This window comes from Pundamilia nyererei, unplaced genomic scaffold, assembly GCF_000239375.1.
Source record: "Pundamilia nyererei isolate P.nyererei 1_Seehausen unplaced genomic scaffold, PunNye1.0 scaffold00451, whole genome shotgun sequence".
In the NCBI taxonomy this organism is placed as follows: domain Eukaryota; kingdom Metazoa; phylum Chordata; class Actinopteri; order Cichliformes; family Cichlidae; genus Pundamilia; species Pundamilia nyererei.
This window is the reverse complement of record NW_005187852.1, coordinates 168,862-180,895: the sequence shown is the minus strand read 5'-3', so window position 1 is coordinate 180,895 and position 12,034 is coordinate 168,862. Positions and strand designations below refer to the sequence as shown.

The 12,034-nt window shown below is 40.9% G+C and overlaps 1 protein-coding gene across 1 annotated transcript in view; it reads right to left on the bottom strand.

Annotated features, from left to right (window-relative positions):
* Positions 1–12,034, bottom strand: part of col4a6 (collagen, type IV, alpha 6) — a 137,658-nt gene that overhangs the window by 29,410 nt on the left and 96,214 nt on the right. The window contains exons 5-12 of the mRNA XM_013916070.1: positions 5,068–5,202; positions 3,989–4,033; positions 3,628–3,747; positions 3,443–3,499; positions 2,184–2,228; positions 1,952–2,014; positions 1,519–1,554; positions 1,350–1,391 (exon numbers count right to left, since the gene is read on the bottom strand). Coding sequence (XP_013771524.1) covers positions 1,350–1,391; positions 1,519–1,554; positions 1,952–2,014; positions 2,184–2,228; positions 3,443–3,499; positions 3,628–3,747; positions 3,989–4,033; positions 5,068–5,202 — 543 coding nt within the window. The remainder of the gene's footprint in view (positions 1–1,349; positions 1,392–1,518; positions 1,555–1,951; positions 2,015–2,183; positions 2,229–3,442; positions 3,500–3,627; positions 3,748–3,988; positions 4,034–5,067; positions 5,203–12,034) is intronic.

The following is a 12,034-nucleotide window of genomic DNA, read 5'->3' as shown; positions in this document are numbered from 1 at the left end:
CACACACACACACACACACACACACACACACACACACACACAGCTGGAGCACTTAAAGCCTGCTGTTGTCATTAGTGGTTGCAGAGCAGTGATTGCCAAAGTGTCAGTTGGGGCCCCCTGGTGGACTTTGCAGGTACTGCAGGCATGCCACAGTAACACTGTGTACAGTTCCTAATTCTATCATGAATATGAAATTATCACTTATGAACAAAGTGAATTAAAGCAGAATTTTCTGGCTTTAAGGGGGCCACAGCACTTTTCCCTTTGGGAATGGCTGCTTTACAATATAGAATCCATAACATTTTACTACAAAACAACGTGAAACGGTGGTTAAAGAACGTTTTTCACCAACATAATGACTTAAATCTGAGCTCTGCTTTAATAGCACTTTATTATTAGCATTTGGGTCCCCGTGAGGTTAAAAACAAGTTTTTGCTCCAACAAATAGAAAGATTTTTTCTTTCTTTGGAAAGAAACTGGGGGCAGACATTTATATACATCTTATAGTGATTCTTCCATCAACAAATAAATGTAACTTGGTATAAATTCTAAAAGGAGACAAAGCTATTTCCTGTGTGCCCCTGCATGCCCTCACTGCTGATTTCCTGTTTCTCCTTTCTGTGACATGAGACTACATCCTAATCTTAAACACAGACTGTAAAGAAAAGATGAGTCACAGGCTTATTTTTCTGCAGTCAAATGTGTTTAGCGAGCAGTGGACGTTTTGCTGACTTGTCAATCACAAGGCTTTCATACCTTAAAGCCCACCCTTCTTTATACTGTGCTGTTAATCTTTTTTTTCTTTTCAAATGTTCCCTTTATCCCTCCATCCTCCTCTGTCACACCAAACATCTGCATGCCCACCTTCAGTAGAGCCACACATCTTCCCTGAAGTCTTCCTCTTGTCCTCCTGACTGGCAGCTCCATCTTCACTGTTCTTCCCTCCTCTGCACATATCCAAACCATCTCAGCCTTGCCTCTCTTTAACCGTCTTCGAGCTGCTCAGCCTGAGCTGTTCCTCTGATGCACTCATTTCTAACTCTGTCCAATCTGCTCACGCTTCTGTTTTACTCTGAGTAGGAATCTAACTTATAAAACATGCTTTTGCAGATAAAACCATAAAAAATTAACACATAGATAGTTACACTGACTGTGGCAAACTTTAGACGCAGAACACTTTGCTTCCATATTTGTAGCATAAAGGGAGCACAACCATGGTTCCTGTTTGCGGTCTTTTTTACGCGTGTGCGATGAATGAATCACTGCCACGAGCAGCATCAGCAGTGCTGCTTGTGTACGTGTGACTTAAATTGATGAATCTGTTGTGAGCTCTGTGGTTTACAGCGTACCTTGTCTCCTTTCTCTCCTTGAGATGCGTCACTACGGCTCCCCTAAAAGCAAAAAAGGTTCATATGTACTTCTGGACAACAATGAGAGAATAAGAGAGGCTACCAAAAGGCAGCCATTTGTCTAAATTCAAAGAAATGATATGTCCCTTCAGTGTACCATTATACTTACCATTGGCCCTGGGGGACCGGGAGGACCTGGTGGGCCCTATAAACAGGACAAAGAGTCAGACTAAGCTTCATAAGTTAAAGATAAATAAACCTACATTCTGGCTTTAATGTGACTGGAACTAACTTATCACAGGGTTTGCAGGTTATACCTCTTTTAAGCTAAAAAAAAGTGCAACTAATATCTCTAAGTTTTAAACACGCTGTTACATAAAATCTAAATGCCTTCTTGCATAGAACTTTTATGAATGTACGATATTTAATAAAGCAATATTAAAGCAATCGTCACACAAGGCAGTAGAAGAGTTTTTCCTTCATAATCCCTGCATTCAGCATACTGCAAATTAGAAATTAATTAAACAAAAGAAAAGAAATGTGAAGGTGTAGATGCAGGGATCGGTCTGAGGAAGAGGAAACAGATAAATGAGTTTACATACTGGGTATCCTTCAGGTCCTTCGGGACCAGGAAAACCGACTGGACCATAAAGACCTTGTAAACCCTGCAGACATAAAACAAATGAAAACAAACCCACGTTACACAGCGGTGCTGTTTTCACTGTGTTTAGACCACACATTGCTAACTTCCAGTGCATATTTCACAGAGCTCAGTCGTACTACTTTGAATTAAATATTTATGCTGTTGGGTGAAATAGTGAAAGAAACTCTTACAGGTGGGCCAGGGGGTCCTGGGTCACCCGAGGGACCCTGTATGGCCTAGATGAGGGCAATAAAGAGAAGAGCAAACAATAAATAAGATGCACCAACACCTCTGCACACATGGCAGAACACGGTCGTCTTCATTTGCGGCAAACATTGGGATTTTTATTCATGGTTATCAGCAGGAGTCAAAGTGGGCCAAATGCCACTCCAGCAGCTTCGGTAAATCAGAACTTAAATCTGTTAGCAGCTTTCAATAAACTGTATCAGGCTGGCAGTCGATCCAGCTGATGCCATCGAGCAACGTCGTCCTGCTGCACGCAAACGTTCTGTCTGTTCACTCATGTCATGTGTTCATGCTGCAAATGTCAATAAAGTTGTGCCACAGTAACCTTCATATGCTGGGTAATTTGCAGTTCAATGTGTCAAAGAGATCAACAAATATCACCTAAATTAAAAACTCTTTCGGTGCAGGTTTATGTTTGTTTTTTTTAGGTTGTTGGACTTTTTCCTCATTAAAGATGTTGCTGAACTTGTGGTTGTTAGTTTCAGTTTGTGTTAGAGTTTATTGACAAATTGAGATGCTTAGAAAATGCAAAGAAAACACACACAACAACATTTACTAGCCACACATCTGTGTCTCGTTACCCTGATTACCCTTTTATGTACAAATAGTGTTGTCATTTCCTCAGGCTCTGTCGTCATCACTCTGTGTTCCTAGCCTCTTTATAAAGTAGCACAGGTTTAATTTACCTCCTTATTTCATGAACTCTGACACGCTTTGTTTACATCTGCCTGCCTGTGACTCGACATTTGGATCGCTTTGATCAACAACCACTCATCAATGACCGCTGGAGGAAATCTGAACTATCAATTGCGGGAGAATTATCTTTGTGAAAATATTAGTAACCTTTGCTTCACTTTTCCACACCTTCAGTTGTCCTACTGACTACTGAAATAAAGTTTATTTAGATAACCAATCAAAACTCAAATATTAAGTGGTTTTACTGCTAGAGAGGACTTCCTTTTCTTTCTAATCCATAGCTTCCCTATATGGAGATTGTGATTGTATGTGTAAGGATGATGGGATGGGGGATTAAGGAGGAAAAGATGCAGGAACTAAAAGATTTGTCCAACCTAATAAAAAAAATGAGAGTAATGGAAGTGGAAAAGTAAAGTTTTTGCAATATTTTGATACTGCAAACAGCTGAACTGCCTTGGTAAAGAGATCAGCCTGTGAGCAGCATCAGTGTGCATGAGTGGGAGCTTACAGCATTCTCCGAGATGAATACAGGCTCTCCTTTCTGACCCTTGGGCCCACTCAGCCCCTGTTGGAGGCAAACACAACATCAGTATCTCTGTCTCTGTATGTAAATGTAATATTCTGTAAATGTAAGTATTGCTATACGTGAGATTAAAATATGTGAGGTGAATGAAACAGGATGTCTTTCCGTACAGGAAATCCACTGGTGCCAGGGTATCCCCTCCCAAAGCCGGGATCTCCAGGATCTCCTCTGGTCCCGTTACAGCCGTCCAGTCCCGGTGGTCCTCTGCTGCCCGGCTGACCAGGGTGACCCTGCACAGCGAAGGATAATAAGGACATGATGACAATTTATTATTTGACCTCTCATTAGAATATTTACATTTCCATGATCATTTTTTTCTATATTCCTGCACTTTTTACACAATATGATCTGGAATTTTTAATGTGAAGGACGAGGAAGAGAAAAAAATCTGAAAAAAACTTGATGTTATCTTTAATGACAAGAAACCTCATTAAGGACATTAATGGATACCGTTTGCATCTGTTTACTTACAGGCACACCATCACTTCCTTGGAACCCAGGCACTCCCATTGGTCCCTGCAAAGATAATAAATACTTTAAATATACAATAACTTTAAATGGAGACACCTTGTGGGCAAAACATGCAACTGCGTGCTTGGTGTAGAAAATCTGAATGTACAATGTTTGCATGAAGCATTATATTTAGCAAACTGCGATATTATTAAAAAAATGTATTTGCTAATTAGTTATACACAGTATGTGCATACATCATGGATCTTTTCATTAGGTACGCCTTGCTGATACTGGACTGGACCATATTTTGCCTTCAGAACAGCTTTAATTCTTCATGGCACAGATTCAATAAGGTGTCGAAAACACTGCTCAGAGATTTTGTTCTCAGATTATTCTGTAAACTCCAGAGATGCTTTTGTGGTCACTGGGATCACATTTCTTACATATTCTGAAGCCCAGTTTGAACGTGTCTACATGCCACGTGGAGTTGTGATTAGCTCATTAAATGTTTGCATTAACTTAGATATTTTGTAGTAGATGTATTTTACCCTCTATAGCCAGACCCGTTGCTGGCATCAGACAGGTGTCTTGCTAATGTTTTTAAAAACACCTGTAACTCCAGTAACTGCTGAATGTTCTGCTAAATTAAAAGAATTCCAACGGTTCTTGAAAGCAGCGACTCTGCACGTGTCAGGGATATTAGGGTCATTACGGTAATCCGAGAAGAAGGTTGGTTGAGAGAAGAGAAAGTGAGCGAGTGAGAAGCAGCTCTACAGAAAGCAAACATTTGAATGTGGGTTCATTTTACTTTGTTTTTTTTATTATTTGTTTTTTTCTGCTTTCTGTGATATTCGTTGAGATTTGGATGTGCAGCCCTACCAGGGATTACCATAATGACATCACAGGAAAAGAACAGAAATGATGCTTTCAGGAACTGCTGATATTTTTTGTGCTAATGTTTCCTTTGATCTAAAAGTTTGACCTAAAACCAGCACTCCCATTGGTTTTAATGGGTTAACAAGGTGGCCACTGAGTGAACGAATCACATTTAATGGGAAAAACAAATTACAACCAACGTAAAGATCTGAAGCACCTACTTTGTCTCCCTTTGGACCCGACGGTCCTTTCAGCCCAAGGTGGCCCTTCTCTCCTTTTGGCCCAGAAGGCCCAAGGACCCCACGTGGCCCGTCCTGTCCAGACGGTCCAACTTCACCGAGAGTTCCTGGACGACCCTGAGAGCAAAGAGAAGACATGATCACTGTTCACCAAACTGCAAGCAGAAAAACATAGACTGCACACCCACGGGGAGAGTTAACATGTGAGTGTGGCTCACGTGTAGTCCATGTAATAACACAATGTGGTCCTAGTGGCACAGCTACTGTAGGTTCACATTCAGTTAGAGAATACAAATACATTACAGTAAAATTAATGAAAAATACATTTTAGTCTTGAAAGAGCCAAAAATTCATGTTGTCTAAATGACTCACACAGCTCACAGGTGCACCGCTCAGTCGTGACCACAGGAGGGCAGCATAAACACAACAAACACTAACAGGTGGCTCTACTTCAGGCAAACGCACACACACACACTCACACAGCACCCAGAAGTACTGTCAGCCTCCCATTAGCTCACATTTTAAGCAGTTTGACTGGATAAAGAGAGGGGAGATGAACCGAGGGAGGAGTGGGCAGAGAGTGGGACAGATGTTTGTGAAGGTTTAACTTCACAGCTAAAAAAGCTAACAGAGGCCATTTTAAGCCCTTGTTATTATGTAAATGCCGCAGGAAAAACCCCCAACAAAAACATAAATCCAGTACGAAAACAAAATCCATAGTAAGCTTGTCTTATATCATAAACTGAAATAAGAGTGCAGTTTCTACGTGCAAAGAATGCATGTAAAAGAATGCAGCGACGTGCAAAGAAATGGGCTCGTAAACTCATTATGAATAAATAATAGATTTAAATTTCCTTGAGAATATAAACTGCGGCACGGTGGTTAGCACTGTTGCCGCACAGCAAGAAGGTCCTGAGTTCAATTCCAACATCAGGCCGGGGTCTTTCTGTGTGGAGTTTGCATATGTGTGGAGGATAGACATCAGTAATAATCTTAGACGAATAATTGTTGCTGCCCATTAATGTGGGAATGGCTATAAGGCAAAAATGCATGTGAACAAACAACCAGCCTTCAGCAGAATGACTTAAAAAGAAAAGAGTCAACATATTGCAATGGTCCAGTCAAAGTCCAGATATGAACTTTGCTGAAATGCTGGTGTGGGACCTTAAGAGAGCTGTGCATAAACAAACGCTTGCAAACCTCAATGGACTGAAGCAACGTTGTAAAGAGGAGTGGGCCAAAATTCCACAACAACAATGTGAGCCACTCATAACATCATGAAGGAAACAAGTGATCCAAATTATTGCTGCTAAACGAGCTAAGCTACTGAATCATAGGGTATACAACGTTTTTCACACTGCTTCTGCAGTTTGGCCTAATTTTTGCTACATAAACAAGAACACAGTGTAACACATTGTGGGCTGTTCTTCACTTCAGGTTGTATTTACTCAATTTTGGACCAGATGTTATTTTATTATGTGTGAAACCTTGGAATTCAAGGTGGGTGTACTTGCCTTCTCGTGTTTAATGGCAACTTTTTCAACTTTAATGACAGTAATTAAATAACTCACATTAATATCAGTGCGTTTTTAATGTGTGGCAGTGAAACACCTGCTAGCAGAACTTTGCTGTAAGTTTACAGGTAAAAACAAATTTACAGGGTTTTCACTTAAACACTGTAAATGTGTTTGTCTTTGTAAAGTGACAGTGATGCCAGACTGGTCTTTGTCACACTGTCTTACCTGAGCGCTCAGCTCTTTTTCCAGCCTCAGGGCAGGCAGGTAGTGCTTAATGACAGCCTGCCTAAGTTGTCTGGCCCATAGTTCACACTCACACCTGGTTTCACCCAGGGAAAATATGCAGGGATTCCATAGGAAGCTGCTTTCTTTCACGCCTTTCCTTTCATCCCTCATTCCTCCATCACTCCTTATTGAAACAACTGCTATACATCATTTCTTCTCCCTCTTTCTTTTTGGTTCTCCTTTCCTCTTCACCTTCCACCAACTTCCTACTGCTTAATCTCTGACCTGTCTTCCTCCCAGCTGTCATCACAGTTTAAGCAACATACACCTATAAATGTCTTAGCAGACCTCCAACCACTGGGTTAAGTATCTCTTTGTTTATATAAAACTCAGCAGGTCATGGGGTCACCTTGTCCAAAGGCTCCACCGTCTTTTTAGTTTCTATTTTCAGGTCATGGGTCACTTTCAAAGCGTCTGTCTGGCCTTACATAAAAGGTGAGAGGTGAAGAGTTGGTTAAGGTGAAAAGACGATCTGGTGTCAGTTAGTGAACAGTGTTTTTTCTGCCTCAACCAAAAAAAGATGTTTACAAGCTTGTAAAATAACCAACAAATGCTAAAAATGGCTTCAAAACCAAAATCTCTGAAAGTCTGAGCTGTTTATTGTCCCTGACTCTTTGAGGGAGGTTCTGAGGGTTTAAGGCATCTGTGTATTCCCTAACATGGTATGGTTTTAAAAAACTGAGAGAGGAGGGGGAGGAGAAGGGATGAAACAAGAAGGTGGGTGAAACCCCCATAAAAACAGTTACATGTAGTTTTAAATTACATCCAGGCGGCTTAATTTGCCATAAATTTAAAGCTGCTCTAAAATTGACCAGGGGGATTAGAACGAGTCTTTTCAACTCAACTTTATTTATATTGTAAAGTAAAAATCCTACAGTAATAGAGGGAAAACCACAACAATTAGAAAACCCTATGAGCCAGCAGTTGGTGACGGTTGGAAGGAAAAACTTCCTTTCAGCAGGAAGAAACCTCTGGCAGACCCAGGCTCAGGGAGGGGCATCCATCTGCTGTCACTGGTTAGGGGTGAGGGGACGAAGACAGGAAAATAGACACTCTAATTTAAAAGTAGAGTGGGTGTCCGTCTCCTGAATCCAAACTGGGAGCTGGTTCCATAAAAGAGGGGCCTGAAAGTTGAAGGCTCTGTCTCCCATTCTACTTTTAAATATCCTAGGAGCCACAAATAAGCCTCCAGTCTGAGACCAAAGTGCTCTTGTGATCAAGTATGTGACCTTGTATGTGAGGAGCGGGAAATTCAATTCTGGATTCAAAAAAGAACCAATGAGGGGGAAAAACCAATATGGAAGAAATCTACTCTCCCAATCAATGACTGTTCAAACAACTGTCCGGTCTTGCTTCTACGAGGACTTTGGTGCTAGACTGTACAGTGGGTTCAATGAAGGAGAACAGACCTCACTAGGTCACAGTTTTATTTATCTTCAAAAACAGCTTCTTGATGCATCTGGATACAGAGCTCAAATCTGGAGATGAATCAGCTAGAGCAATGGAAGTAAATTAACAAGCCATCCATGCACTGAGTGTTTCTTCTTTCTTCGCCTTATTTCACTCTCTAAGTGTTTAAACAGCACTCTGCATTTAATTATTAGTTATCTTTAATCTCTGGCTCTCTTCTTGCCTGACTTTGCTGTCTGATTGTTGGGGTCTTCTCTGTTTTACCTCACAAAATAAATCGAGGACTGTTGTTGTGATTTGGAGCTATATAGGTAAGATTGAATTAAGTAGTTAAATGGCTTTTAATTCAGTATATGTCTAGCTCTGCTTTTTGTAGACATGGAGACAAATTTTATCGTTGATCTTTCCCCCTGCCAGCATCTCCCTGAGTCCCGACACCGTCTCATTCGCCAGTTGGCATCCCTGTTTGTTTTCATGCCATCCCGTCGGGTCTCCGCCCGGCTCTTCCAGACCTTCCATCCTCATCACCTTCCAGCAGACTAGTCAGTTTGTAGGCCCAAATCCCTACCAGCATAATGGGCACAATGGACCCTATTCTGGCCCACTAAGCTCTCTGGACTTGCTGCTCCCATCGAGCCTACCTCACTTCCTGATAGAGGAGAGTGCTTGGACAGACAGATTCTAGCCAACATTCGTGTGATAACCAGTGTGTGTGTATGTGTGCTGTTTATGAACACACACGCATGCAAACGCGAACACACGCCCTCGGGCCCTTGGAGGGTTTATCCGCACACATTGTTCTGTGAGCCGGTTGTGCTATGGGGAAGATTTTAGCTGTCACACCGCATGCTCACTTGGGTTTGATGATGGGCTGAAGATGAGGCAAGGGGTGGGCAAATGATAGGTCTTTGGGTGCAAGTTTAATCAGCAAACCAGTCTGATAACCCAATTATGGTTGGAGCCAAATGAATCGGCAGAACCTCAAACGCCTTTGCCAAAAAGGCAGAGTGAAAATACGGGCTGAAAGGACGGGACTCTTGATGCCGTTAAAGGTGAAACAAGGTGCAAGTCTTCAGCTCCCACACTCCGTCCATTTAAAATTACAGACAAAAGAGAAAGAAGGAAATCCTCCTTAGATGGGAATGTTTGGGTTAGGTCTATTCACTAATGGTCCGACTGCAAACCTAAACACCTCGTTTATCCCAGGCATGTTTGTCCTGCTCCAGATGACTGAGGATAAACCAACCACAGACAGAAAGTGAAAGTAAAGCCTCGATTTTTTTAAGCAAATTTAAGACTAATCACATGGTTTCTTTTCCCAGAAAACAGTTCAGTGGCCTGGTATTTATGTATGTATGGCTGTGAAAGTTGTCACTCCATAAACATAAAAAAATGACCCAGCTGACCTGGACAAGCACTTGAAAACTTTTAACACTTTGAATTAACTGCTGAAAAACATCCAAACATTTTCAGCTGCTCCACAACTCATCCCGAGTAGCTCCAAGCCTCTGCGCGGCTTCCAGATTTTTTTCTTTGGGTGATATCGGACCAAACATTCAAGAGTTTAATTTCATATCAATATAAACAGCATATAAGCTCATGATACATTTCTTTTTTTTGCTGACATAAATAAAGCAACAAAGCTTAAAAATTGTGAGATATTTCTTTAGCTTCTCCTTCATTAACTGTCTGGCTGAAATAATTTACTGTTTTGTCAATTTGCTCTACTTTCCAAAACCCTGAAGATTTTTAGTTCACAAGTGAAAACAGCACAGCCGAGAGGCTGGTCAGTGAGCCCCAACAACCTCCGATCACTTGGAAAAGATGTGTATTTCCTAATTGGTTGATTGCTGGCTGTCACTACGTATAACTGGTTGCAAAGAGATACACTTCACAAATACAGATAGATGGTGTTCTACAAACAACCTCCTTTTGATTGTACTGATTGCTGCCAGGCTGCTGCAATTTCCCAAAATTTGCATGGAAAACTCGGCTGCCTGCAAACACTTGCCAACTACTCACCGAGTGGTACTGTAACATGAAACATTGCTGCAGAAACAGCCGATGCCTTCAGTGTAAAAGTAGTACCTTACCGCTGTAACCAACTTGGTTCAAAGGTTGTACATTGCTTTCGGTTTCCACTCTCCTTCTGTTAGTTTTACTGCTGCTTAGCAAGAAGTTGGCAAGTGTTTGGAAACAGGTTGGCAACTTGCATGCAAACTATGGGCGACTGTAGCTAGCGACCAAAGTATATGCAGGAAGCCTTTGGTGCAGTACTGTATCCCTCTTTGTGACCATTCTTATTGTTAGCAAGCTCTAACAATCAGTCACTAATATAGAACATGCACCAGTGTGTAAGCCTATATGACTGTAGCTCACATCATCTAGCGATGGTTTCCTAATGCTTGAAAAAGCAACAGTAGCTTGATTAACTAAATCCTAATGCTCTGATGATAAGACCTGTGTATTAGCATTTGATGCACATGTATGGGCATATCATATAATATCACTTCACTTCAATAAACACAACTGAAACTGTTTTCTATTTTTCTATTTCATGCCACTTCATTTTACAGACTTGCTTTTCTTTCTTTGATTTCAGTGCATCCTTGATTCTTTTGGTTTTTATACCTGAAACAAGTTTCTTTGCAAACTTACATTTTTATTTTGGGTAAAGAAACAAAGTGTTTTCAGATATTTTATCAGTTTCCCTTGTGATATAAACATAAAACAGCTTCTTTCGCTATTCATACTTTAGGTATAAAATATTACAGCCAAACTATCATTGAATGTAAGTTAATTAAATGGTAGCCAAAGTTTACTGATTCTGTCTGTGAAGGTTCTCAGTCATCCAGGTCATTCTTTGCAAGCTCCTTTGTTTACTGATTCTGGTTTGCAGTGAAGCTCGCTGCATCAAACTTTCTAATATTTCCTGGTGGAGCTGGATTGTTAGTTTTCAACACACTGTATGGTTTTCATACTCCATAAGACAGATTCCTACACCTCCGCTCTACAATTGACTCCTCTGGGTTTGGTGATGGCTGCCATTACACACAAACTGTTCTCTGTTTTCACCCAGGTGCTTACCCCACCAGTAAATACCCTATTACTGGTTAGCGGACGATGCCATAAATTTGTGGAGTTTCCTCAGCTGTTGTCCAGGAAGTGAGCAACTTCCTATTTGTTATTTAAATGCAAACTACTATGAATCTCTACAAGAAAGACTAAAACATGAGGTAAAAGTTTCAGAATAGGTTTTTACAGCTGTATATATGGTTTACAGCCTTTTATCCCCTGGTCTTAGAAACTTTAATTAAGTGGTATAACTGGAGCTAAAGCAACATTACACTTCCATGCGTCCACCCTGAAAGTTAGCCCACAATGATGCCAACTGCTCAGAGCAAACAGCACATGTAATTGGCATGCACAACTCATCTAAACCTTTAAAACCTCTAAACCACTGCGCAAGTATTGTAGATAATCAGGTTTGGCTTAAAAACTAATTACAGTAATCAGTGTTGAATTATCTGGTAGGTCGAGACAAATGGAAAATGAAAGAAGAGGAATTTTGTGCTTAAATACTTCAGTTCACTGCAGTATTGCAGTTGTAATAAGCTAAAGTGGATAACAGTAATCCTGTTCTGAGAAAATAGTCTCAACTACACCCCTTTCTCATGATACCATCTTATTTTGACCTTCGTGCTACATTACATTTTAAAGATAAACCATCACAGTGG